Here is a 26,259-nt window from a genome sequence, read left to right as displayed (position 1 = left end):
AGGGGACCCCTCTGAGGTCCCATAGGGTTCTCTGCCATAGTAAGATCCTTCTCTTGGAACTTTTAGAATTCCCAGGGCGTTTCCATACTTTCAGCAGGGTGCTGGGGGCCAGGCGTGGTGGGGAGAGGACCAGAGCCCGGCCGGGAGCTGCCGAGGACAAAGCGTGGGTTTCCTCCATCCCACAGTGCCTAGATTTTCCCCGCTCCACGTGGCCCCGGGTGGTCGCGTTACCTCCAAAGCCGGCCCCCGCCTGCCCGGGGACTGAACTTGCCCCTCCGGCCGCGCGCTCCCGGACGGGGCGGGGGCGGGGAGGGAGACAGCGAGACGGGGCCGGGGGAGGTGGGGCCGCCGGGGACGAGGCGAGGGCAGCGGGGAGCTCCAGGGAGACGGCTTCGGAGGGTGAGAGGGGAGGGCAGCCCGGGCTCGGCACGCTCCCTCCCTCGGCCGCTTTCCCTCACATAAGCGCAGGCAGAGGGCGCGTCAGCCATGCCCTGCCCTGCGCCCGCCGCCGCCGCCGCTCGGCCCCGCGCGCTCTGGAGGCTCCTGCGCCGCGGCGCTCCCGGGCCCCGCCGCCGCCGGCCGCCCCGCCGCCCTCCCCCAGCCCCGGCACCGCCGCCAGCGCCTCCGCCGCAGCGCCCGCGGCCCGGCTCGTCTCACTTCGGGGAAGGGGAGGGGGGAGGGGGACGAGGGCTCCGGCGGGTCCGGAGGGGCCGAACATCGCGGGGCGTTCTGGCCTTCCCCCGCTCTCTCCAAAACGCGGCACCGACGCGGACCGCGGAGGCGCCCTCCCTCGCCCTCGCTTCACCTCGCGGGCTCCGAATGCGGGGAGCTCGGATGTCCGGTTTCCTGTGAGGCTTTTACCTGACGCGCGCCGCCTTTCCCCGGCACTGGCTGGGAGGGCGCCCTGCAAAGTTGGGAACGCGGAGCCCCGGACCCGCTCCCGCCGCCTCTGGCTCGCCCAGGGGGGTCGCCGGGAGGAGCCCGGGGGAGAGGGACGAGGAGGGGCCCGCGGCCTCGCAGGGGCGCCCGCGCCCCCACCCCTGCCCGCCAGCGGACCGGTCCCTCACCCCCGGTCCTTCCACCATGCACTTGCTGGGCTTCTTCTCTCTGGCGTGTTCTCTGCTCGCCGCTGCGCTGCTCCCGGGTCCTCGCGAGGCGCCCGCCGCCGCCGCCGCAGCCTTCGAGTCCGGACTCGACTACTCGGACGCGGAGCCCGACGCCGGCGAGGCCACGGTAGGTGCGCGGATCCCGCCGGTCCCGGGGTCCGGTGCGGACTGCGGGGGACCTGAGATCGTGCGCGGGGGAAAGCGTGTGTGCCTTCAGCTATGTGCGTGGGATGCGGAGTGACTGGGCTCAGTGCACGCAGCTTTGCAGAAACATTTTCTTCTTTTTAAACAGAAAGTTGTTGCTAGAGAGGCAAGGAAGTTACCCGAGTGAAGGGCCCAGAGAGGTGCCCAGTGACGGGGATCACGAACTGTGTTTCAGACTGCTTTCCTCTCGGGCATCCAGGGGGTCTTGAACACTGCCCAGTCAACGGGGCTCTGGAGAGCAGGAGTTCATTCTGGTCGGGAAATGCTCCTTTCTTTCCCCACTGATTCACGGGACTCCAAACAGTTTCGGGGACACTGGTGATCAGTCAACCCAGCCTTACTTTCCTGGAGTGTTCATAGTCTGCGGAGCACCGGGCGCTGTGCGCGACTTTGGAAAAACCTGTCAGGGACTTTGGTAACCAGGCTCCAGAGCTTTCAGAGTTCACTTGAAGTTGGTCAGACTTGAGATGTAGCAGATTAGAGTCAGTTAGATCACAATCAAGCAAGGCAACTTGCTTGTTTCAACTTTATACGCTCTTCATTCCTAAAGTCTGGTCTTGAGATACTAAAACTAAGGTTTTTTTTTTTTTTTCCTTTTCTTTTCTTGTTTGGGCTTTTTTCTGTTTGTTTTGTTTTCTTTTAGAGCTGTTTAATTCTTTGTTTAAAAATGTTGCCAACATACTTTTGAGGCATTCTGATTTCCAAAAAGGATTTTTGTTTGTTCTTACTTCTTACTGGCTCTTCTAAAAGACTATATTTTTACCTAAAAAGTTCATATTTGCCATAACCTTATAGATTATGCTTAAGGGAATTCCTGAATAAGTTATATTAGACATTTCAGTTCAAACACTTGTGGAGCCTCTTGCTGGAACTACACCGCAGTGGTTTATTTCAACCGGTGGCAAGTGGAGAGGTACCTGTAGTGTGTTACAGTTAACTTTATTTGACTTTATTGATTAACACATACACAATGTGTAGAAAATAAATAGCCTACTCAGTTGTACTTTGAAATACATTTTAAGATTAAGAAGACTAATTTTTGAAATTCAAACTACCTTTGTATTTAAATTTTGGGGAAACATTAAAATGTTGGAATCTGTAATAATTTAAGATAGGGGTTCAAGGAATATCTCGAGTAAAAACAATATACATTAAATTGCAGAACACACTGCATTCTGTGAATTGCAAAAATAATTTTCAGTGCCTGTACTTACATTGGTATAACTATAGTGATGAAAATATCTTTCTGTTCTTAAATACCACAGAAATGTAATATTGGGCTCAATAATGCTTTTGATAATTTGAGTCCTTGATTTTGCAGTACCTATTTATTTACTGTTTTTGTATAGTCAAAACTAGTAAAAGTATGATTTAGTAAGGCAACATCTCCGTATTGCCTGTGATCACTTACTTTGGTTTACAGTAAGAAAATGTGCTGCAGAAAGTAAAAGAGAAGCATTCCTTGATAAGCCAATAGGTTATCTTGTATGATAGTCACTCACTGCTGGGTTAGTCTTGAATTAATGTACCCTGAGTGTGTGTGTGTTATGTATAGGTATGAGATTGGAGGATAAAAAAGTTAACTTATTTTTAACTTTCAAAATTGTCTTCATTGGTGATATAAAACTTGCCATTGGTGATATGGCAAATTTTACCATTGCCGTGAAAATCTCTATGCATTTTTGTTTGCAAATGTTGCTTTTCACATTTAACCACTTTTATATTTTGTATGGTGAATATGGGTTAGTATTCTGTACGTGATGTGGGTTCTTTATCCATGTGATAAAACATCATTTTCCATGTGAAACATCATCTCTGAGTTCCATAGACCTCGAAGCAGTATTTCATTGCTCCACTAAAGTGTTGTTCCCCAGTGGGTGACTAAAACCTTGGCAGGGCATGTGTCATTTAAGGACACATCAATTAATGGGTCCTTCCTATGAAACATGGCACACAACTGCCAAGAAACTGATGTGAAGACTCTATGTCTCTCCCTAGTGGCCTGTACAAGTGCCTTATTTTGATACAAGAACTAGAGAAGAACTGGGGAGAAATCAATTGTTAATTTACTATAACTACATGAACCCCAAGAAAATATTTCAGAAGATAAACAGGAGATGCTAAATATCTATAATCCCAGTAGATGCATTTTTTTGGTAATTTTTACCTAGGAAGTTTTTTAATATTTAAAAATAGCACACAAGCTATGAACCAAGGTTAGCCATCCAGTTCTTCACCCCACCCAGAAAGCCATACAAAGGATTGGAGGTGAAATCACAAATGGAATGAAGATCTCCTTATTCCTTGACTTATATTTGCATTTATTAGATTTCTATTTCTAGTTATTTGTGGTTGCATGACTTACTGAAAAGTCTTAAAATGTTTCTCTGAAGGATGTTAATACAAACAAGTCAGTGTCAAAAAAGGAAGGCAGGCAAAAGTAAAATTAACTGGACATGATGGTGAAAAAGAGAGTGGCAAGCCTACAGCCATTATATTTAGAGTTTTCCTTATAGTATGTGACTGAGTATGTTTGTTAACATCCACTCTTATAAGAGATTTCTGGCATTCATCTGAGTGGTGCTGGCCATAGGAGGAGGTTTTAGGTATAAAAAGTTCAATTCATCTTTCATTTTGACTTCCACTTCATTATATTCTTTTGAATATCTGATTCGTAGCCATTTGTTCATGAGACAGTTACCAAAATTGCTTTATAGGAAGCAGTTAATTACTAATCTTAGTGCCATATTTCTAAGACCCATAGATCTCTATTCCTGTCCTTTTCAGTTGAGTTGAGAAAGGCAGAGGATAGTGGATTTAGGAGATTTCTTTCTGGACTTCAGATTCTGGGCTCTTGAAAGGAAGGTTCTAGCCTTCTAGTTATCTCCATGTGTCCAACCTGGAATGCTGTTTCTCAACTCTTACTGGGGCTTTCGCCAGCAGAGGAATTGGGGTGAGACTAATAAGAGTTTCCTGAATCCCTGGGACTGTGTTTGCCTTTGGCAGCTCTGGGGTTCTTATAGAGAGCAGGAATTCATAATCATTATCTGTGATTTCCTGAACACCTATGTGTGTTACGCACTTCGCTAAGAACTTTACAAGTTAGTTTTATTTTGTTTTTCACTATACCTCCATAATATGGACGTTACTGTATTTCACTGAGGATGATGAACCCAAGATTTAAGTGACTAACCAGCAAAAAGAATAGATTTTTTTTTCCTTTAAAAAAGTTTCACACCAACTTAGAATGGTTCTATTTAGGACTGACTGTTGGACTTTACAATGGTGCAGAATTGATACATATTCAGTAGAAACCATACTTTAAGGTTTGAATTTTGATCTTTTCCTGGGCTAATGATATGCAGTAAAATACTTTCTCTGGATGCTGGACAATGGAAGTGAGCTGTGACCAGTCAGCCGTGTGATCACGAGAGTAAACAACAGGTACTCTGCTGTGTGTTAAATGTACTTTCAACTCAGGAGGGATTTATCTGGATGTAGCCCCGTCGTAAATCGAGAAGCATGTGTGTTTTAGAGAAACATAGTAGTGCCTTTGGGCCTTTGGTCCTGTGATTCACACTCCCTTCAGCGCCTCTGCATGTGTCCTCTGGCACACTGTAGCAGCCTGCAGGAAGGCAGAGAGAAGCACTGTGACTTTGTAGTTAGAGCCACCTTGTCGCATTTGTCTAGGTCCTGATTCCCCACAATGACAAACGGAAATAACCCTGAAATTTCTTCCACGCTCTACCACATGGTGTTTGACTAAAAATAAATTTTAAGTGACCTAATCCATAGTAATATTATAAGAACAGCTGCTTAACAAAGGGCTTAACAAGAATTCCTGACAGTTTTTCAAAGTTGTGCTAAGGTAGCTTCAGTGCAAGATTGTGATTTTACCTCTGCCGAATGACCTTTCACAAATAAGTGGATTTGGAAAGAACAAAGTTTAGTTGACAGAAGCCTTAGATCTCCTCTGACTTCTGAGCATATATTATTTCCCTTTTACCAGTTACACTGTTCCTTGTAGATATGCATTTTATAAATATTATATGAGCCTACCTTTTGTTACAAACACATATTTGTAAGTTTGGATTTGTGTAAATTGTGGATTAAGATATCTTTGATTTTTCTCATTAGAATAAACAGGTATAGCAGCGAATTTTAAACAAGGAGGGATGCCGATGAGTCTGATTTATAATGTAATTTTAAATTTACTGTAAATATTTTAGGTTTGTGTAATTGTTTCTTCTGAAATTTACTAGTGTACATTTTTGGGGTGGCTCCTTTCCTTGGTTGATTTATTTTTTTATTTTTTCAGAGTTTATGTTTAACCATGAGGAAACAGATTGTTTTTATTTAATTTGCTGTATTGGGCATCCATCATGGCATGAATCAAATATGTACATTAAAATACTTTGCCGATGAATTGGTGCTGTTTCATGCCCTAGTGACTTTCAGGTGTTGGGAGGCATCCACGATAGTTTTTTTCCCATTTTGAAATCCAAAAGCTCATTTTCTTTCTCTATTTTTTTTTTTTTTTTTTAGATAGGGTCTTGTTCTGTCTCCAGACTGGAGTGCAGTGGCATGATGTCGGTTCACTGCAACCTCTGCCTTATGGGTTCAAACAATTCTCATGCCTCAGCCTCCCAAGTAGCTAGAATGACAGGCATGTGCCACTACACCAGGATAGTAATCGTATTTTTAGTAGAGATGGGGTTTTGCCATGTAGGCCAGGCTGGTCTCCAACTCCTGACCTCAAGTGATCTACTTGGCGTCTCCTAGTGCTGGGATTACAGCATGAGCCACCACACCAGCACCCCAAAAGCTCATTTTCTTAAATTATTTGGTGCTATAATCCTGATCTGAACTGACATAAGGCTATTTATAGTCGTTATTATCTAATTTAAATACTTTTAAACTACACTGAGAAAATAGTAATGTATTTATTTATATGATGCTGCCATCAATCCTGCTTGTTTTGGGGGTGTGTTAATATGCATATGCACTTGGTTTCCAGAAATATTGAAGGTTCAGAGACTCACGCAGTCTCCAGATGTTTTTGGTAAGCAGATGGATTGTAGCCCTGTTCTTTTCCAAAGGCCTTCCTCCACTGGTTTATTGTCTTGGGGGCTATGTGGAAGAGGCAGGGAAAGGTCATTGAGGAACTCAGGAAGGAAGCCATGTGGATACTCCTGATTCCTTTTTACCCATTGGTACCAGTCTTATTTCCTTTTTAATCCACATTCTCATTTAAATCTACTTCAACTCAGGAGCATGTTAATCAGTTCTTATTAGTGGCAGCTTCAGTTTTAGACAGGAAATTACAGTTCAATGTGTGATGCAAAAAATGTACAGTGAGTGATCTTGTCTATAATGAGCTTATAATCATTTTTGGGAAAAGAAATTTACTCATTAAAAATACTGCAAGTGAATGAAACTATAAATCCAGACAATATAAGTGATTTTGTAAGAGAGTCTCATGAGTTACCACCAGTTATTGGCTAGCCTTCTAGGGGTTGCATGGGCAAGCCTGGGAAAGGTGGAAGGACGTGAGACCCCATATTAAAAATGATGCTAATTACGGAAATGGGGGAGAGAGGAATATTTTGAATATTGAAGCATGACAGCAAAGTACAATGGAAGTAAAGATCAGGGATGTTTGGGGAACTAGAAGCAAACCCTTCAGTGCAAAAGTCAAGAGCTTTAAGGGAAACTGAAGGGAACATGGTGGGAAGTGTGAAAATCGAAGAGCAAGTCGTGTTTGCGTTGAAAGCAGTAGGAGCTAATGAAGACTCTTTAGTGGTATGCTGAAAGTGAGGTTTGAAGGGGCTTAACCTGGTATTGTTGCACAGAAGTGTCTATGAAAGTTGACTAGAGGTTGATCAGAAGCTTCTCAGAAGCCATTTTCAACTGCAGGGTTTCTTAAAGTGTCTGGCAGTGACTGTGCCTTTCTCATTACAGTGGCCACACGTTTATGGTATTGGAACTCCTCTATATGCTCCTGATTGCTGGTGATGATAGTGGTGATTACTTCTGACTTATTGTAAGCACCCATCGTTGTGCTATCTGGATACATTTACAAAATTATAGAAACAGGCTTCTCTGCTATTATGGTTTGCATTCCAAACAGAGCAAGCAATGTAAACAGTGGTCATGCTTAGATATACATACACAAACACCCCCCCACACACACACACGCACACATATACATGCATACACCTCTTAATAGTTCTTTAGACTACCAAGTGTGACTTATGTGTTCTTTCTTGCATGGCTGAGAATTTGTAGACAGTTCATTGAAATAGAATATTTAGAACAATCAGAAGTGCACAAGATTAGAACCTCCATAGTTGCACATACATTTATTTGTAGGTCAGTGGGGAATTAAAAAAAAAAAAAAAAAAAGAGAAGGAGGTAACCCTAAAGTATCCTGGAAAGTCCTGCTTTTTAAAATCTTCTGCTAACAGTGAAACTGGAAAGGTGGGGGTGTGGACATGAGGAGGTGGGTAAACTACTAAATAAACAATATAAATACATTAGCTGTTCTTATAAAAATTTTTTTTGAATATGGTAGGATAATTTACTAAAACCCAAGAGATGCCACCTCCTCGAGAAAGGACACACTGAAAGAGGAAATATTCAAATGCACAACTTTTTTTTTTTTTTTTTGAGACGGAGTTTCGCTCTCGTTACCCAGGCTGGAGTGCAATGGCACGATCTCGGCTCACCGCAACCTCCGCCTCCTGGGTTCAGGCAATTCCCCTGCCTCAGCCTCCTGAGTAGCTGGGATTACAGGCACGCACCACCATGCCCAGCTAATTTTTTGTATTTTTAGTAGAGACGGGGTTTCACCATGTTGACCAGGATGGTCTCGATCTCTTGACCTCGTGATCCACCCGCCTCGGCCTCCCAAAGTGCTGGGATTACAGGCTTGAGCCACCGCGCCCGGCCCACAACTTTTGTAAAAAGCAACACTTACAAGTTTAAAAGACTAATATCTAAAGGAGTTAAGCAACCCTGTCCTCGTTTGGACAGGTGGGAAGATGTATATTTTGGGATAGGTCAGAAAGATGTGGTTTATGACTTATATAGCTGCAAAGGTTTCTTTTTAGACACTTATTTTATAATTTAATTTACCTAAAACTTGGTCTCTAAATTACCATTTTCTCTTACTTTTATGCAGTAGTAAAGTATGCAGCCATAAGTGATAAAGGCTGGGATCAAAGCTAGCTATTTTGCTAACTGCAGAACCTGTGAACTATGTTTACACTGCCTGTGAAAGTGCCTGGAAGAACTCACTGTCAGTATTTCTGCTTGTTTCGGTCACATAACTGTCACATGTGTCAGTGATATAACTTGTTTAGATAGGGATGCAGTGCAGTGGATTAGAGCACGGGACCTGGAACATGCCTTCCTGTATTCACGTCCTGGCCATGCCTCTTAGTACCTGTGTGACCTTGGACAAGTTACTTAGCTTCTCTGTGCTTTCTTTTTTGTCTGCAAAATGCAGAATATAATTAATGCCAGCTTTGTAAGGTTGTTTTGAGAATAAAAATGTGTATATAGACCTGGTATGGTGGCTCAGGCCTGTAATTCCAGCACTTTGGGGTCTGAGGTGGACAGATCGCTTGAGCCCAGGAGTTTGAGAGCAGCCTGGGCGACATGGGGAAAACACTGTCTCTGCAAAAAAATATAAAAGTTAACTGGGCATGGTGGCACATGCCTGTAGTCACAGCTACTGTGGAGGCTGAAGTGAGAAGATGGCTTGAGCCCAGGAGGCCGATACTGCAGTGAGCTGAGATCATGCCACTGTACTCCAGCCTGGGCAACAGAGTGAGACTCTACCTCAAAAAAAAAAAAAGGGAGAAAAAAAACCCCAGCATGTTTATACATATAAAGCCCTTAGAACCCTGACTGGTATGTAGTAAGCTTTCTGTAAATTTGTGTTAAAAAGATAGGCTTTATAATCAGAAAACAAAGAAAATATAGCATGCAAGTATTATGCCCTAGAAATGTGACATAATTGTGATTCTTCAGCACCTTGCAACTAATTTATTACATTTTTAAAATTATAAGCTTACTGATAGTTTTCCTAATTTCTAAAAGATAGCAAGAGGATGTAATATTGATGTTTGATTTTGAAACAGGTGAAGGAGGTACAGGGGTTTAATCATTCAGTGTATGGAGCCTACTATTGTAGTTCTGCCTATATGTTCCCACTTGCCCTGGGTGCCTGAGTTTGTTCCTTTCCTGGAGGGCAGCACAGGTGTCCATAGACCACACTAAACCAAAGAATCCAGGGCGATGCTCTCTCCTTAAGTGCTGCATTCATACTTAGGTCATTTGGCTGAAAAGGACTTGAGTACACATAACATTTTTATAATGCCATATAATTTAATATTAACTCATCTTGAATACATTCAAAGCTTATACATTTTCAAGTTTAAATGTTTATTAATGAAACACGCTAACATTGCTACTTTGATATGTAAATATCGCATCTATGTTATCACAAAATAAATATTCTAAATTTACAATGAAATTATCACAGAATACCTAAAATATCAACAATTTCACTGAGGAAAATATAAAGAAAACTTAATGGCAGAATGCTATATGCCAGAGTTAAACTTGTGTGAATTTGTTTAGGAAAATATGATTGCACTGTTCCTTAGGGACCTTATTCTGAATGGTAACCAGTAAAGTGTGTGCTGTCTAAGACATGCCCACACTGAGATGAATTATGGAGTAGATACTTTCCTTCTCTGAGAGTGAGCTGGTTTGCTTGAGAACTCTAGTTTATTCCGAAAAGTTAATTTTGTCTGGTGGTTCTCCTTGTCAGTTTGCCAGTCAGTGAGTGCTGTGAATTGCATGGTTACCCTGTGCTGAACACTGCAGTGCTGCGGACGTTGGAAGCCCGTGATCAGACAGGGAAAAGGGATAAAAATCAGTGGTGTACATACTTCCCAGCTCTTGAACAGCTGACGGTGTATTTTTTGATTCAGTAACATCCAGAAAGTATTCACTTCCTTAGGATTCCAGTGTAGATGTTACTTGGAGTATTTGAGAACTTTTGACCAGATACCACATTTTTAAATAAAGAATTTTTTTTTCTCACTGGAACTGGAACAAAGCCCTAAACACTAAATAGACCCTCAGGTAGTATCTAAGTACATTAAAAATTAGACAATGCTACATTACTCATTCACATCTATATGGAGATACCTTATTATCTTTTTGAAAGTGATTTTCATATTAATATTTTAATTTCAGAATTAGAACTGTATGTAAGCATAGAATAAAATGAAGCTTTATATTTCAGTGCTATTGTATTTTACCAATTATAGTATTCAAATTAACATTTTAATGTGATTTTCTTCACAGTAATTCTTCATTGTCATATTAATTTATTTTTCTTTCAATTTTTTTTCTTATTATATTTGAGACAGGTCTATGTTTCCCAGGCTGGAATGCAATGGCATGAACATGGCTTATTGCAACCTCCATCTCCTGGACTCAAGTGATCCTCCTACCTCAGCCTCCCAAGTAGCTGGGACCACAGGCACATGCCACCGCACCCAACTAAGTTTTAAAGTTTTTTGTAGACATGGGCTCTCACTAAGTTGCCCAGGCTGGTCTCAAATTCCTGGGCTCAGGTGGTCTGCCTTGACCTCCCAAAATACTGGGATTACAGGGATGAGCTGCTGTTCCAGCCTAACTCCTTTTTCTCACACAAGTGCGTTGCTTACATGTTTGTTGTTAGAAACAGGATTCAAATAACTGCTTACTTAGTATTCTTTTATATGTAGAAGAAATAGTCATGAAACCAATAATACTTTTGGTTCCAACTTGCTAAAATATTGGAAAAGGGTGAAACATTTGTGAAAAAACATTTGTGAAAAAACCAGTTTGCATTGTGGTTGTTGAGGAAGAGTCATGCGTGTGAATGAGTGCCACTCGGAGACAGGCAGCACTTTCTCCCTCAGGGTAATTGGCTGCGGGTGTGGGAAGCCAGCTACTTAATCTGCTTCAGCCAAGTAGTGTTCGAAGTTTAATGCCCCTTTACTGAAATGGCAAACATAATTACCTTACCTAAAAGGATGTGTTGGCAATGATTTTACCAAATAGTTTACTTAGTGAACAATAGGGAAAACAGTTCATTTTCCTTGTCTTTGTTTACCATTGAATTAGCCCCTCCATGTCCCTGTCCCTAGAGTGGATGAATTTGGCAATTCAGACTGAAATCTTAAAGAAAATGGCCTTGACTCACTTTTAACTGGAGTGACCACACAGCTGCAATGAATCCTGTGGTTGAATTTCTATAACCTGTAAAAGAGATTGTTATTTCTGCTCACGCAAAGTTTCTTGGAAGTAGCTAGTTAATATCAAATACCAGATGTGAGACCATTTTAAATCACTCTGGTTTAATTTACTATAATATCATTGCCTACATGGAATATTTTTAATTCTTTCTTTTTGTTTATGTCTGTTGTGTGTATTTAGTTACTTTATCCTTTTAAAAGTCCTCTTCCAAGTTTATGTTTTGAAAAAGAGAACACTTACTTAGATTCATGTTTGCTTATAGGTCATGACATTTATGACTTCCCTAGAAAACAAACTAATTCTTTTGTCTCTGAGCCAAATTTTAGTTTTAAGATAATAGTGATTCATTGCTTGTTCTCTTTGAGTCCTTGATCTTTCTTTAAATTTTGGTGTCTGTCCATGCCAAATTAGAATTTTATTAAAGCCAAAATTATTCATGAGTCATGACCATCACACTTACAATTGGGTAATTTGAAGCTGCTTCAGATACACAGATTAAGCAAATAATGATGTCATACATTTTAATGCAAGATTTTTTTTTTCCTTCTTAACAGTGGTGGCAGTGAGGGCTGGTCTGCTGGAGACCAATTCTGTTTTACTTTAGAAAAATGTACCTTTGTTGTCATGTCCATGTGAGCACAGCATAGTTATTATTTACTATAATATAGCACACAGTGACATATAACTTTGTACATTAAAGATAAAAATATTTAAAATTGGTGATTTTTTTGTGTGCCATGCTGATTTGACTGTTCTTATTCTTGTACAAGTCTTAAGCTAGGAAAAAGGTTAGTGTGACTGCCTCAAGTCACATTAAGAAGACACGTATAGAAGACTAATGCTCAGGCTTCCTCTAGTATAAAACACCTGAAATTCAAATTTTGCTTTTGTGTGCTATTTTCCTGATTAAATCTATCCTTGATATTGAGTTTCACTTTATTACACCCCTGTGAAATATCTGCAATGTGCTGGGAAGGAGAAGGACACATATGCCTGATTTAAATTTAATATAACTGTATAAATATAATTTCATTTTCCATTCAGAAATTGAACTGATCTTAGACATTAATATATGTACAGCTAAAATTTGTGATGTCGAGATGAACTCCATGCTGTCCTTTGTGCACTGTGTGTTACACGTGAGTATTAAATATGTGCTTAGTGAATGGGTTAGATAAGAGATTTTTGTGTGTTTGTTTCTTTATTTGTGACAGAGTCTCAGCTCTGTCGCCCAGGCTGGAGTGCAATGACAGGATCTCCACTCACTGCAACCTCTGCCTTCAGGGTTCAAGCCATTCTCCCTACCTCAGCCTCTGGAGTAGCTGGGATTACAGGCACCCACCACCACACCTGGCTAATTTTTGTATTATTTAGTAGAGATGGGGTTTCACCATATTGGCCAGGCTGGTCTTGAATCCCTGACCTCAGGTGATTCACCCACCTCTACCTCCCAAAGTGCTGGGATTATAGGTGTGAGCCACTGCACCCAGCCTAGATAAGAGTTTTGATAGATACCCCTATAGAATCTATAGAATGCCAAGCAATCAGTTGACGTTAATAAGAACTGCAACAAGTTCAGTTAAAGATGTACATGCTTAAAAGCTGTTGTTCCTTAATTAAATATGACCAAAATGTCTTAAACATGGGGTTTAATACGTGTTACTGTGTGTTTCACTCCAACTTAGTGGCACACAAAACTCTGAAGCTGCATGATTTCACCGGTGGTACACTGGAACATTGTTTTCTGCCCATGTTTAAGTTCATTCTTTTCTAGAACATTTTCTAGTTTTCTAAGTCTAAGCTATTAACATTTGAGTTAATTAAATAATAGGGAGCCTTTTATCTTTTCTTTTTTTTTCCCTATCTAAGAGCTTTGCTTTCCCACTGACATTAGCCATTCCCCTTCCTATGTGCGATAGGAAAAATGTGCAGTCATTCTAGGATCATGGTCTCAGAAGGTTAAAAATGATTGTAACTTAGAGGCTAATGGTTCACCCTGGAGAAAAGTGTTTTGCCCCACTTGATGATGTATCCCTGGGTGCTCATAGATAGGGCAGCAATCTTTTTTAAACAAAATTTTAGACACATGTTATACAAATCTTCTTTATAAATTACACATTCTTTTCTGTCTTTTAATGCCATCTTTTACTCTTCATACTGTTGCAATTGAAACTTTTTTTTTGGTAGGGGGACAGATTCTTGCTCTGTTGCTCAAACTTTAGTGCAGTGGTACAATCTCGGCTCACTGAAACCTCTGCCTCCCAGGTTCAAGTGATTCTCCTGCCTCAGTCTCCCAAGTAGCGGAGACTATAGGCGAACGCCACCATATCCAGCTAATTTTTGTATTTTAGTACAGACAGGGTTTCACCATGTTGGCCAGGATGGTCTCGATCTCTTGGCCTCATAATCTACCCACCTCGGCCACCCAAAGTGCTGGGATTACAGGTGTGAGCCACTGTGCCCGGCCAATTAAAACATTTTAAACTTTTTCCAGAAAAAAACTTCTTCCAATAACTTCTTACTTCAAACTACTTTTACTAATGACAAAATAATTATGCCCATCACAGTGAGGAATTATTAATTGTTTACACCATCTTGAATTGCTTATATAAATATCCTACAAAAAATTTAAAATTTATATTGGGACTAGATTTTCTTAAATTTAAATTCCTTTGGAAAATCAGGTTCTATTGGCTCTGTCTCTTCACCCCTAATTTGTGTATCTTCCCACTATTTTGATTTATAGATGATGTTGTTATACGATAGCTTTCATTCTAATGTAATATTGGCTAGTTTTATGGCTTAAAAAACTTAGTACATATACTATATTCATAAATACATCACTGTACACTCTACATGTTGTGTGTGCACTTAATCTGAAGAACTGGAAATTTTTTCCTGTTCTGTAATTATTGATTGATTGGTGCTGGGGGCAGAAGGTGGTCCGTCTTTGGCAATAGTATAATTTTGTAAAAATTTTGTCAAACTGATATATTCCATTGCTACATTTTGAAATCAGTAATTTTTAGGGCGAATATCTAGAGTTTTTGAGGACAGAAAGAAATATTCTCAGGAAATTGAGAAGGTTTAGTTAATATTTTCAGGCAACTGAGAAGGTTTAGTCCCTGTACATGCAGACTAGGGGGTGTTTGGATCAGAGCTAATGTCTTGCAGCAGGGGTTGAAGCCAGGCCACGTTTAGTCATCAGAGCATGACTTCTATTCTGGGAATGTGGTCATTAAGAGGTGAATATTAGTTACAATAGTCCTTATAAATCTTTGGTTGTTCAGCACAATAACTCGCTATCACGGTTAGATGGTGTAGCTAAAATTATTTAATTGGGCTATTTCTACTTGAGCCAGCATTTGATTATAATATATGTAGTAGTGCTAACTAATTTGGGATTTCTGGCTTCTGGTTGTTGGAGACTTTTTTTTTTTGTTGGGGGTTGGAGGGGCATCCTAAGGAACAACTTTTCCTCTACTAGCATTCTTCACTAGAAGAAGCTTCTGTTTACTTATTTTTTTCTTAAATAAGTGTTTGATTTCCTTTTGGCATTGACTTTGTTGCTCCCAATTATAACTGTGAGCAAACAGCAATAGAAATTCTGTGCAACTTCCAGCAAGTTTAGTCATCAGAGCTTACCAGCAGGTATGTCTATTGTGAGTAAACTACATTTGCCACAGCTAGACCATCAGCTCGTGAAGTCACATTGTCCTCTCTTCTGTAGTTGTTTTTTCCAATTTGTCCTTTTTCTGATTCAAGTTCAGCATCTCGGTGATCATAATGGTGGGGAAAAAATTCATTTTGAACTACAAACAGAAAAGATAGCAAGTTGATGTACTGGAAAGATTATTTTAGAATTTGGTTATACCTTCAAGTAAAATAAGCTGAAGAACCAGATATTTAGGCACATTTTGACTATAAAATAGATATTCTACATATAACAAGAATAGCTTTTATATGTCTATATGTCACTTCATAATATTCATTTATTATTTAGCTAGTTAGTGCCCATAAGCCAATATTTAGATATTAGATGAAATCTGAGGAAAACAGTTCTATAAGATTCTGTAAAATTCCAATTCTATAAGATTCCAAGATACAAAGAGTTTTAGGTATTTTAAAGTTTTTTATTTACAATAGTGACTCATTTGTTATGGTATATAACTATAGACAAGAAATTACACTGAAGCAAAAATAACAATTAGTTACAAGCTATTTCAAAGCCCATGCAATAATTTTTAATGATCAGTGAAGAACATTAAAAATTTTTAATGTTTAAAATTTAAAAAATTAATTTTAAACATTAATAATTTTTAATGTTCAGTATAACATCTCTGGTCCAGTTATACTGAATAATAAATATTAAAGCAGGATATATTAGAACAACACTTGCTGTGCTATTTATAATTTAAAATATTAAGTAAAGATAAATAATCTAATTGCTATAAATATTGATACTATCTATCATAAAACTTTTAGCATCTCCAAGTTGTTCATTTTGATAGATACAAAAATAACCCAAAGCCAAGCAAAATAAAATACACCTAAAACTTTATGAATGTTAGTAATTTTCTATTTTTGCATAAATCTTTGGCCATTGCATCATATTTTATGTAATAAAGGACAGTTGTTAAGCTAGGGCTTGGTCCACTGTGGGTCAGCATCAGGATGCAGTGATTCCTTTCTGACTCCTCTCTTTGGCTTTCTCTTGTAAGGCTCTTCTGTAGGTGGCCTTGAACACACCTGGGAAATATAGGGCACAGCTGTGCTGCTTTTACTCATTATGAACTTGATCATATGTTTTGTATTGTGCCTCTGCTCACTGGCTCTTTTTTATTTTAGAGTAATTCAAGGTGTTAATTGGAGGTTTTAAATGTAGTTGGAACCAAATTGTGTTTGAGATCACAGGTACCCAGTTTAAAAAACAAAGAAAAATACCTCAACCCACTTCTGGGCTTCCTTTGCAGCTACTGTTACCCTAGAATAGTTCTTGCCAATAAGAGAAAATCTAGTGGGGATTTATGGGAAAACTTTTTTTTTTTTTTTTTTTTTTTTTTTACTAAGGCACTGCCTTCCTTCTTGTTTCCTTATTTCCTTCCCTGGATATCAGAAAATGTTTCATAATTTTAAAACTTTACCTTTGTTTCTCAAAAGAAGACTTTCAGACTTATGTAAATCAAGATTGTAATAGTTAATGTGAGGCCTTAACTATAGAGAAACTTTCTAAAGTTGTACTATCATGATCTTAATTTATGGACCCTTAGGGTTAAAATAGTTTGTGTCTTTATAACCTTACGTTCTTGGCCTGTCTGATAGATTCCTTTAGATTGTTATGTTTCTATTTTATACATACCTTAAGAAGTTTTATTCAATAGCTTCATTTCAAATAAAGGTCCTGTTTTTTGGTAAGCCTATACCTTTGTTCCTTCTAGCTTTTAAAAGTGTTAATAGCCTTGGAATGACCCTTGACCATCTCTAATCATTTGGGAAATGGTAACTAGAGAGAACTGAGAAAGAGGAGGAACTTGAATGAGAAGTCTCAGAGCTGATAGTTAAAAAAGGTGCAAACAAGAAAATATTTTATGTATATTTCATTCAGATTAATGAGTAATTAAACACTTGGACTATTCAAAAATCATGTTTGATTCTAGGTCTTTGCAAGCCTGAATTTGTCATCATAATCATCAAAATGAGAAATTATGAAAGAATGTTAATTTAAATTTAAAACAGCTGGAAATACAATACATGGCTTATAAGCTTATCTTCTCATCTGTCAACAACTGCTTGCATATGTCACATGAACTGTTTTAATTGTAATTATAAAACTCAACGGACTGTTTAGAGGTGATTTCAAAAATGTGTTTGGCTGACATACAGAGTTATTCCTAAGAAACAGGTTGTCCAATGCAATTTTAAATATACACAAGTTTTTTTATACTGATTAAGAGTTTCAGGTTAAGGTTTTTGGTTAAAATAAGGAACATCAAATGATAAGTACGAAATATAATCTTAGTTTAAATTATTTTTCTAATAGTTTATTTATAAACATAACATATTTATCTTTCATCAATTTTTTTTCTCAGTTGTAAAATTCTGGAGCTGGAGCCAATAGGCCAGTTTATAGTGTATCTGATTGATTTTATACTTGACAGGCTCTCTCTGCAGGTTACTTGCTTCCCCTTGGAGCATTGGATTTTTCATCCTCCACTCCAGGGTAAATATCTAAAAGTCACTTCTGCCACATTATTTTCTATCTGGTAGATTGTTATAATATCTGTGAGTCAGTGTTATCTGCACAGTGTACTCCTTCTGCTCAAAGCACTTTGATCATAAGAGGTGTTCACATCTGATCAATCGGACTGAAACTTGCTTGCCCTAGTCTGAGGCTGGACTAATGATCTCTAACGATATTCTTAGCTGACAGTCTGGAGGATACGAATCAAGACATTTCAAGCGCAGAAAGCAACAGTAAAGCATATGTTCTACTGTGTAATATTTCTTCAAGACAATCTGGACCACGAAGTATATTTTTACTTATTGAGTGTATATAGGGAGATCATTTAGTGGGATTGGTTAAATTTTTCCATTTCTTCATTCTTTGATATTTAAATTTTCAGTTTAATAGTCTCTTTCACTTGTTGTCCCCATTTTACATATGCAAAGACAGTTGTTTGCTACAAAAACATTCAACAAACTCCAAACATGTAGACTGTGTAATTAGCATACCTAATAGTGTTATGTGATGAGCAAGTGATTCTCTCATTTGGCTCTGTGGCTTCCAGAGTTATTAACAACATTATATATTCTTTTATATTTAAAAACTAATACTCATAAAATTAAATTTTTAAATTTTTGTGGAGTTTAATAATTCAAAATGTCAATCAGAAGTTTTATTTAGCAAGCTGTTGCATTCTGTTAAAATCATCTGCTAAATTAAGTGGTCCTGTAGCATATATTATTTAATATGTAAGTAGTGACGTGTCATAAATCAGCTGTATAATGTGTATTATTGATTCTGTTATTTTGTTTTTTCCTAGCAATGCACAGGGAACCAGTAAATTTCATAAGCAAAGAGTACTAATTTGTCATTTATTCAATATTCTAAACAAATGAAGCTGCCTCAATAAGTGAATTTTCTAGACTTCTGAAGAGCATTGTTAAGTTGAATAACTCAAATTTTTATTGTGTTAAGTATATTGAATATAGCACCCTAATGACTCAGCTATAGTTAAAACAAGAATTCATGACCAGCCTGGGTAACACAGTGAGACCCCCGTCTCTACCAAAAAAAAAAAAAAAAAAAGAAAAAAATTAGCCAGGCATGGTGGCATGTACCTTTAATCCCATCTACTCTGAAGGCTGAGGCGGGAGGACTGCTCAAACCCAGGAGTCCAAAGCTGTAGTAACCTATGATGGTGCCACTCGACTCCAGCCTGGGAAACAGAGCAAGACCCTAGCTCTTAAAATCAACAACAACAAACCCACACACAAAAATTATTGCTGCTTCCCATTGATTTCAGTGCTATCATTATTTAATCTTTCTACTATTTGCTTTCTCTTTTAAAAAGTTTGCTTTTATTCTTCTCTCTTTGGTCTCCTTCTCTAAGATTTCTCCTCTACTTCTGTTCTTTGATACTAGGAAGACATTTTTTATTTTCATAGATATGGTCAAACCACAAAAGAAGTTTATTTCATTCTCTGGTGATTTCACCAACTATTTTGAGAGTATCAGCTAAAATGAGATTTGTTTGTGTGTAGCAAAATCTAACTATAGTGGCTAAAGCAAATTGTAGTTTATTTTTCTCTAGTAACAAAAAGCCCCCGTGGGCCTTTAAGGGCTAGTACCACATGGAGCATCATCATATCATCCATATCCAGACTCCTGTGCTGTTTTCACTTGATCATCTTTAGAGCTGGGCCTTCTGTGCATTGTTCCTCATGTCACAACATGGCTGATTGTTCTGCAGCTCTATGTCTGATTTCAAGGAAGAAAGAATAAGGAGAGAGGAGGTTGTTGCCTTAACACATTCAAACCACAGCAAAAGTTTTCTCTGAAACCCCCAGTAGACTTATCCTTACATCTTTTTAGATAGAAATGTATTTTTGCCATTCCTAGCTGTAAGAGAAGCTAATAAAGAAAATACATGCAACTTCTATCAATACTGAAATTCTTTTTTGCAAAGAAGAAAAGGAGAATGAGTGCACTTTGGGTAAATGTCTTGGTCTGTTTTATGTTGCTATAAATCACAAGCTGGATGGTTAACAATAAACAAAAAATAATTTTACTCGCAATTCTTGAAACTGGAAAGTCCAGGGTTGCAGGGTTGTGTCTGATGAGAGCCTTCTTATGGTGTCTTTTTTTTTTTTTTTTTTTGGAAATAGAGTCTTGCTCTGTTGCCAGACTGGGGTGCAATGGCTCAATCTTGGCTCCACCTGCAGCCTCTGCCTCCCAGGTTCAAGTGATTCTCCTGCCATAGCCTCCTAAGTAGCTGGGACTACAGGCACGTACCACCACACCCAACTAATTTTTGTATTTTTATTCGAGACGGTGTTTCACTGAGTTGGCCAGGATGCTATTGATCCCTTTACCTCGAGATCTGCCCACCTCTGCCTCCCAAAGTGTTGAGATTACAGGCATAAGCCACCACACCTGGCCTTACAGTATCTTCTTGTGGTGGAAGGTATCAGGTCAGAAGGGATTGCTCCAGAGTGCAAGGACAGATGGAACTCCCTTTTTTTTAAATTGCATTTTAGGTTTTGGGGTACATGTGAAGAACATGCAAGATTGTTGCATAGGTACACACATGGCAGTGTGATTTGCTGCCTTCCTCCCCTTCACCTATATCTGGCATTTCTCCCCATGCTCTCTCTCCCCTCCTCCCCACCCCCTCTCCCTCCACCATTTCCCCCCAACAGACCCCAGTGTGTAGTGCTCCCCTCCCTGTGTCCATGTGTTCTCATTGTTCAACACCCACCTATGAGTGAGAACATGCAGTGTTTGATTTTCTGCTCTTGTGTCAGTTTGCTGAGAATGATGGTTTCCAGATTCATCCATGTCCCTACAAAGTACACAAACTCATCATTTTTGATGGCTGCATAATATTCCATGGTGTATATGTGCCACATTTTCCCTGTCCAGTCTATCATCGATGGGCATTTGGGTTGGTTCCAGGTCTTTGCTATTGTAAACAGTGCTGCAATGAACATTCGTGTGCATGTGTCCTTATAGTAGAACGATTTATAATCCTTTGGATATATACCCAGTAATGGGATTGCTGGGTCAAATCGAATTTCTATTTCTAGGTCCTTAAGGAATTGCCACACTGTCTTCCACAATGGTTGTACTAATTTACACTCCCACCAACAGTGTAAAAGTGTTCCTGTTTCTCCACATCCTCTCCAGCATCTGTTGTCTCCAGATTTTTTAATGATTGCCATTCTAACTGGCATGAGATGGTATCTCAATGTAGTTTTGATTTGCATTTCTCTAATGAGCAGTGATGATGAGCATTTTTTCATATGTTTGCTGGGCTCATGTATGTCTTCTTTTGTAAAGTATCTGTTCATATCCTTCGCCCATTTTTGAATGGGCTTGTTAGTTTTTTTCTTTAGATCTGTTTTAGTTCTTTGTAAATTCTGGATATCAGCCCTTTGTCAGATGGGTAGACTGCAAAAATTTTTTCCCGTTCTGTTGTTTGCTGATTCACTTTAATGACTGTTTGTTTTGCTGTGCAGAAGCTGTGGAGTTTGATTAGGTCCCATTTGTCTATTTTGGCTTTTGTTGCCAATGCTTTTGGTATTTTGGTCATGAAGTCCTTGCCTACACCTATGTCCTGAATGGTTTTGCCTAGATTTTCTTCTAGGGTTTTTATGGTGTTAGGTCTTATGTTTAAGTCTTTAATCCATCTGGAGTTAATTTTAGTGTAAGGTGTCAGGAAGGGGTCTAGCTTCTGCTTTCTGCACATGGCTATCCAGTTTTCCCAACACCATTTATTAAACAGGGAATCCTTTCCCCATTGCTTGTTTTTTTTTTTTTTTTTTTTCCAGGTTTGTCAAAGATCGGATGGTTGTAGATATGTTGTGTTGCCTCTGAGGCCTCCGTTCTGTTCCATTGGTCTGTATCTCTGTTTTGGTACCAGTACCATCCTGTTTTGATTACTGTAGCCATTCAGTATAGTTTGAAGTCCAGTAGTGTGATGCCTCTTGCTTTGTTCTTTTTGCTTAGAATTGACTTGGCTATTTGGGTTCTCTTTTGGTTCCATATGAAGTTTAAGGTGGTTTTTTCCAGTTCTGTGAAGAAGGTCATTGGTAGCTTGATGGGAATAGCGTTGAATCTGTAAATGACTTTGGGCAGTATGGCCATTTTAATGATATTGATTCTTCCTAACCGTGAACATGGAATGTTTCTCCATCTGTTTGTGTCCTCTCTTATTTCGTTGAGCAGTGTCTTGTAGTTCTCCTGGAAGGGGTCCTTTACATTCCTTGTTAGTTGTATTCCTAGGTATTTTATTCTCTTTGTGGCAATTGTGAATGGCAGTTCGTTCTTGATTTGGCTGTCTTTAAGTCTGTTATTGGTGTATAGGAATGCTTGTGATTTTTGCACATTGATTTTGTATCCTGAGACTTTGCTGAAGTTGCTTATCAGTTTCAGGAGATTTTGGACTGAGACGATGGGGTCTTCTAGATATACAATCATGTCATCTGCAAATAGAGACAATTTGATTTCTTCCCTTCCTATTTGAATACCCTTTATTTCTTTTTCTTGCCTGATTGCTCTGGCTAGAACTTTCAGTACTATATTGAATAGGAGTGGTGTGAGTGGGCATCCTTGTCTAGTGCCAGATTTCAAAGGGAATGCTTCCAGTTTTTGCCCATTTAGTATGATATTGGCTGTTGGTTTGTCGTAAATAGCTTTTATTATTTTGAGATACGTTCTGTCAATACCTAGTTTATTGAGGGTTTTTAGCATAAAGGGCTGTTGAATTTTGTCAAAGGACTTCTCTGCATCAATTGAGATAATCATGTGGTTTTTGTCTTTGGTTTGGTTTATGTGGTGAATTACGTTTATAGACTTGCGTATGTTGAACCAGCCTTGCATCCCTGGGATGAAGCCTACTTGATCATGGTGGATAAGCTTTTCGATGTGCTGTTACAATCGGCTTGCCAGTATTTTATTGAAGATTTTGCATCTATGTTCATCATGGATATTGGCCTGAAGTTTTCTTTTCTTGTTGAGTCTCTGCCCAGTTTTGGGATCAGGATGATGTTTGACTCGTAAAATGATTTGGGAAGGATTCCCTCTTTTTGGATTATTTGGAATAGTTTCAGAAGGAATGGTACCAGCTCCTCCTTGTATGGCTGGTAGAATTTGGCCGTGAACCCATCTGGACCTGGGCTTTTTTTGGGTGGTAGGCTCTTAATAGCTGCCTCAACTTCAGACCTTGTTATTGGTCTATTCAGGGTTTCAACTTCTTCCTGGTTTAGGCATGGGAGGAGGCAAGTGTCCAGGAATTTATCCATTTCTTCTAGATTTACTAGTTTATGTGCATAGAGTTGTTTGCAATAATCTCTGATGATGGTTTGAATTTTTGTGGAATCCGTGGTGATATCCCATTTATCGTTTTTTATTGCATCAATTTGGTTATTCTCTTTTCTTTTTTATTAATCTGGCTAGTGGTCTATTTTGTTTATCTTTTCGAAAAACCAGCTCCTGGATTTATTGATTTTTTGAAGGTTTTTTTGTGTCTCTATCTCATTCAGTTCTGCTCTGATCTTAATTATTTCTTCTCTTCTGCTAGATTTTGAGTTTTTTTGATCTTGCTCCTCTAGCTCTTTCAATTTTGATGCTAGGGTTTCAATTTTAGATCTCTCCTTGCTTCTCATGTAGGCACTTATTGCTATATATTTTCCTCTAGAGACTGCTTTAAATGTGTCCCAGAGATTCTGGTATGTTGTGTCTTCATTCTTGTTGGTTTTGAAGAACATCTTTATTTCTGCCTTCATTTCATTGTTTATCCAGTCAACATTCAAGAGCTAGTTGTTCAGTTTCCATGAAGTTGTGCAGTTCTGAGTTAGTTTCTGCATTCTGAGTTCTAACTCAATTGCACTGTGGTCCGAGAGACTGTTTGTTATGATTTCCGTTCTTTTGCATTTGCTGAGGAGTTATTTACTCCCAATTATGTGGTCAATTTTAGAGTAGGTGTGATGTGGTGCTGAGAAGAATGTATATTCTGTGGATTTGGGGTGGAGAGTTCTGTAAATGTCTATTAGGTTTGCTTGTTCCAGGTCTGAGTTCAGGTCCTGGATATCCTTGTTAATTTTCTGTGTGGTTGATCTGTGTAATATTGACAATGGGGTGTTAAAGTCTCCCAGTATTATTGTGTGGGAGTCTAAGTCTCTTTGTAAGTCATTAAGAAATTGCCTTATGAATCTCGGTGCTCCTGTATTGGGTGCATATATATTTAGGATCGTTAGCTCTTCTTGTTGCATTGATCTTTTTACCATTATGTAATGTCCTTCTTTGTCTCTTTTGATCTTTGTTGCTTTGAAGTCTATTTTATCAGAGATGAGAATTGCAACTCCTGCTTTTTTTTGCTCTCCATTTGCTTGGTAAATCTTCCTCCATCCCTTTATTTGAGCCTTTGTGTATCCTTGCATGTGAGATGGGTTTCCTGGATACAGCACACCGATGGGTTTTGGCTTTTTATCCGATTTGCCAGTCTGTGTCTTTCGATTGGGGCATTTAGTCCATTTACATTTAGGGATAATATTGTTATGTGTGAATTTGATACTGCCATTTTGATGCCAACTGGCTGTTTTGTTCGTTAGTTGATGCAAATTCTTGAGTGTGTTGATGCTCTTTACCATTTGGTATGTTTTTGGAGTGGCTGGTTGTGGTTGTTCCTTTCTATGTGTAGAGTCTCTTTCAGCAGCTCTTGTAAAGTAGGTCTGGTGGTGATGAAGTCTCTGAGTACTTGCTTGTTCACAAAGGATTTCATTTTTCCTTCACTTATGAAGCTTAGTTTGGCTGGATAGGAGATTCTGGCTTGAAAATTCTTTTCTTTAAGGATGTTGAATATTGGCCCCCACTCTCTTCTGGCTTGTAGGGTTTCTGCTGAGAGATCTGCTGTGAGTCTGATGGGCTTCCCTTTATGGGTAACCCGACCTTTCTCTCTGGCTGCCCTTAGCATTTTTTCCTTCATTTCAACCCTGGTGAATCTGACGATTATGTGCCTTGGGGTTGTTCTTCTTGAGGAATATCTTTGTGGTGTTTGCTGTATTTCCTGGACTTGAATATTGGCCTGCCTTGCTAGGTTGGGGAAGTTTTCCTGGATAATATCCTGAAGAGTATTTTCCAGCTTGGATTCGTTCTCTTCGTCACGTTCAGGTACACCTATCAGACATAGATTAGGTCTTTTCACATAGTCCCACATTTCTTGGAGACTTTGTTCATTCCTTTTTACCCTTTTTTCTCTATTCTTGCCTTCTCATTTCATTTCATTGAGTTGATCTTCGACCTCTGAAATCCTTTCTTCTGCTTGGTCAATTCGGCGTTGAAACTTGTGCATGCTTCGCGAAGTTCTTGTGTTGTGTTTTTCAGCTCCATCAATTCGCTTATATTCCTCTCTATGTTGTCCATTCTTGTTAGCATTTCATCAAATCTTTTTTCAAGGTTCTTAGTTTCTTTGCATTGGGTTAGAACATGTTCTTTTAGCTCACTGTAGTTTCTTATTATCCACCTTCTGAAGTCTGATTCTGTCATTTCATTACACTCCTTCTCCATCCAGCCTTGTTCCCTTGCTGGTGAGGAGTTGTTATCCGTCTTAGGAGGAGAGGTGTTCTGGTTTCGGGTGTTTTCATTCTTTTTGCACTGGTTTCTTCCCATCTTTGTGGGTTTATCCACCTATTGTCTTTGTAGTTACTGACTTTCAGATTGGGTCTCTGAGTGAACTTCCAGTTTGTGGATGCTGAAGTTACTTCTTTTTCTTAGCTTTCCTTCTAACAGTCTGGCCCCTCTGCTGTAGGACTGCTGAGGTCCACTCCAGGCCCTGCTTGCCGGGGGATCATCTGCAGCAGCTGCAGAACAGTAAGGGTTGCTACCAGTTTCCTCTTCTGCTATCTTTGTCCCAGAAGGATGCCCACCAAATGTCAGTCTGTTCTCTCCTTTATGTGGTGACTCTTTGGATATACGGGGGTCAGGGAGCTGCTTGAGGAGACAGTCTGTCCTTTATTGGAGCTCAAGTCCTGAGCTGTGAGCTCTGTTGTTCATTCAGAGTTGCTGGGCCGGCACGTTTAAGTCTGCTGCAGCAGAACTCATAAACTCTCTTTTTTTTTTTTCCCCAGGTGCTCCATCCCAGGGAGTTAAGGCTTTATTTATGAGTTTCCGTTGTGCTGCTGCCTTTTTATTTCTTTCAGGGCTGCCCTGCCCAGTAACGAGACAGCCTAGTCACTGCCTGCAGAGGCTTTGTTGAGCTGCTGTGGGCTCCGCCCAGCTGCCATGTGATCTTCCCTGCAGTCCTGTTTATATAGGTGTAGTTAGAACTGCCTTGGCTATGGTAGCCCACCTCTGTTATGGCGGACTCTCTCTATAGTGGCAGGTTGCCTTGGCAATGGTGGGTTG

General features: G+C 39.5%; 1 protein-coding gene across 1 annotated transcript in view; it reads left to right on the top strand.

Annotated features, from left to right (window-relative positions):
* Positions 1-757: 757 nt before the first annotated feature.
* Positions 758-26,259, top strand: part of VEGFC (vascular endothelial growth factor C) — a 131,588-nt gene continuing 106,086 nt past the window's right edge. The window contains exon 1 of the mRNA XM_032298707.1: positions 758-1,233. Within this exon, the coding sequence (XP_032154598.1) occupies positions 1,084-1,233 (150 nt within the window). The 5' untranslated portion in view covers positions 758-1,083. The remainder of the gene's footprint in view (positions 1,234-26,259) is intronic.

The sequence above is a fragment of the Sapajus apella genome, unplaced genomic scaffold (genome assembly GCF_009761245.1).
Source record: "Sapajus apella isolate SASKATOON/1434 unplaced genomic scaffold, GSC_monkey_1.0 scaffold39, whole genome shotgun sequence".
Lineage (NCBI taxonomy): Eukaryota > Metazoa > Chordata > Mammalia > Primates > Cebidae > Sapajus > Sapajus apella.
This window is presented reverse-complemented; position numbering and strand designations above follow the sequence as displayed.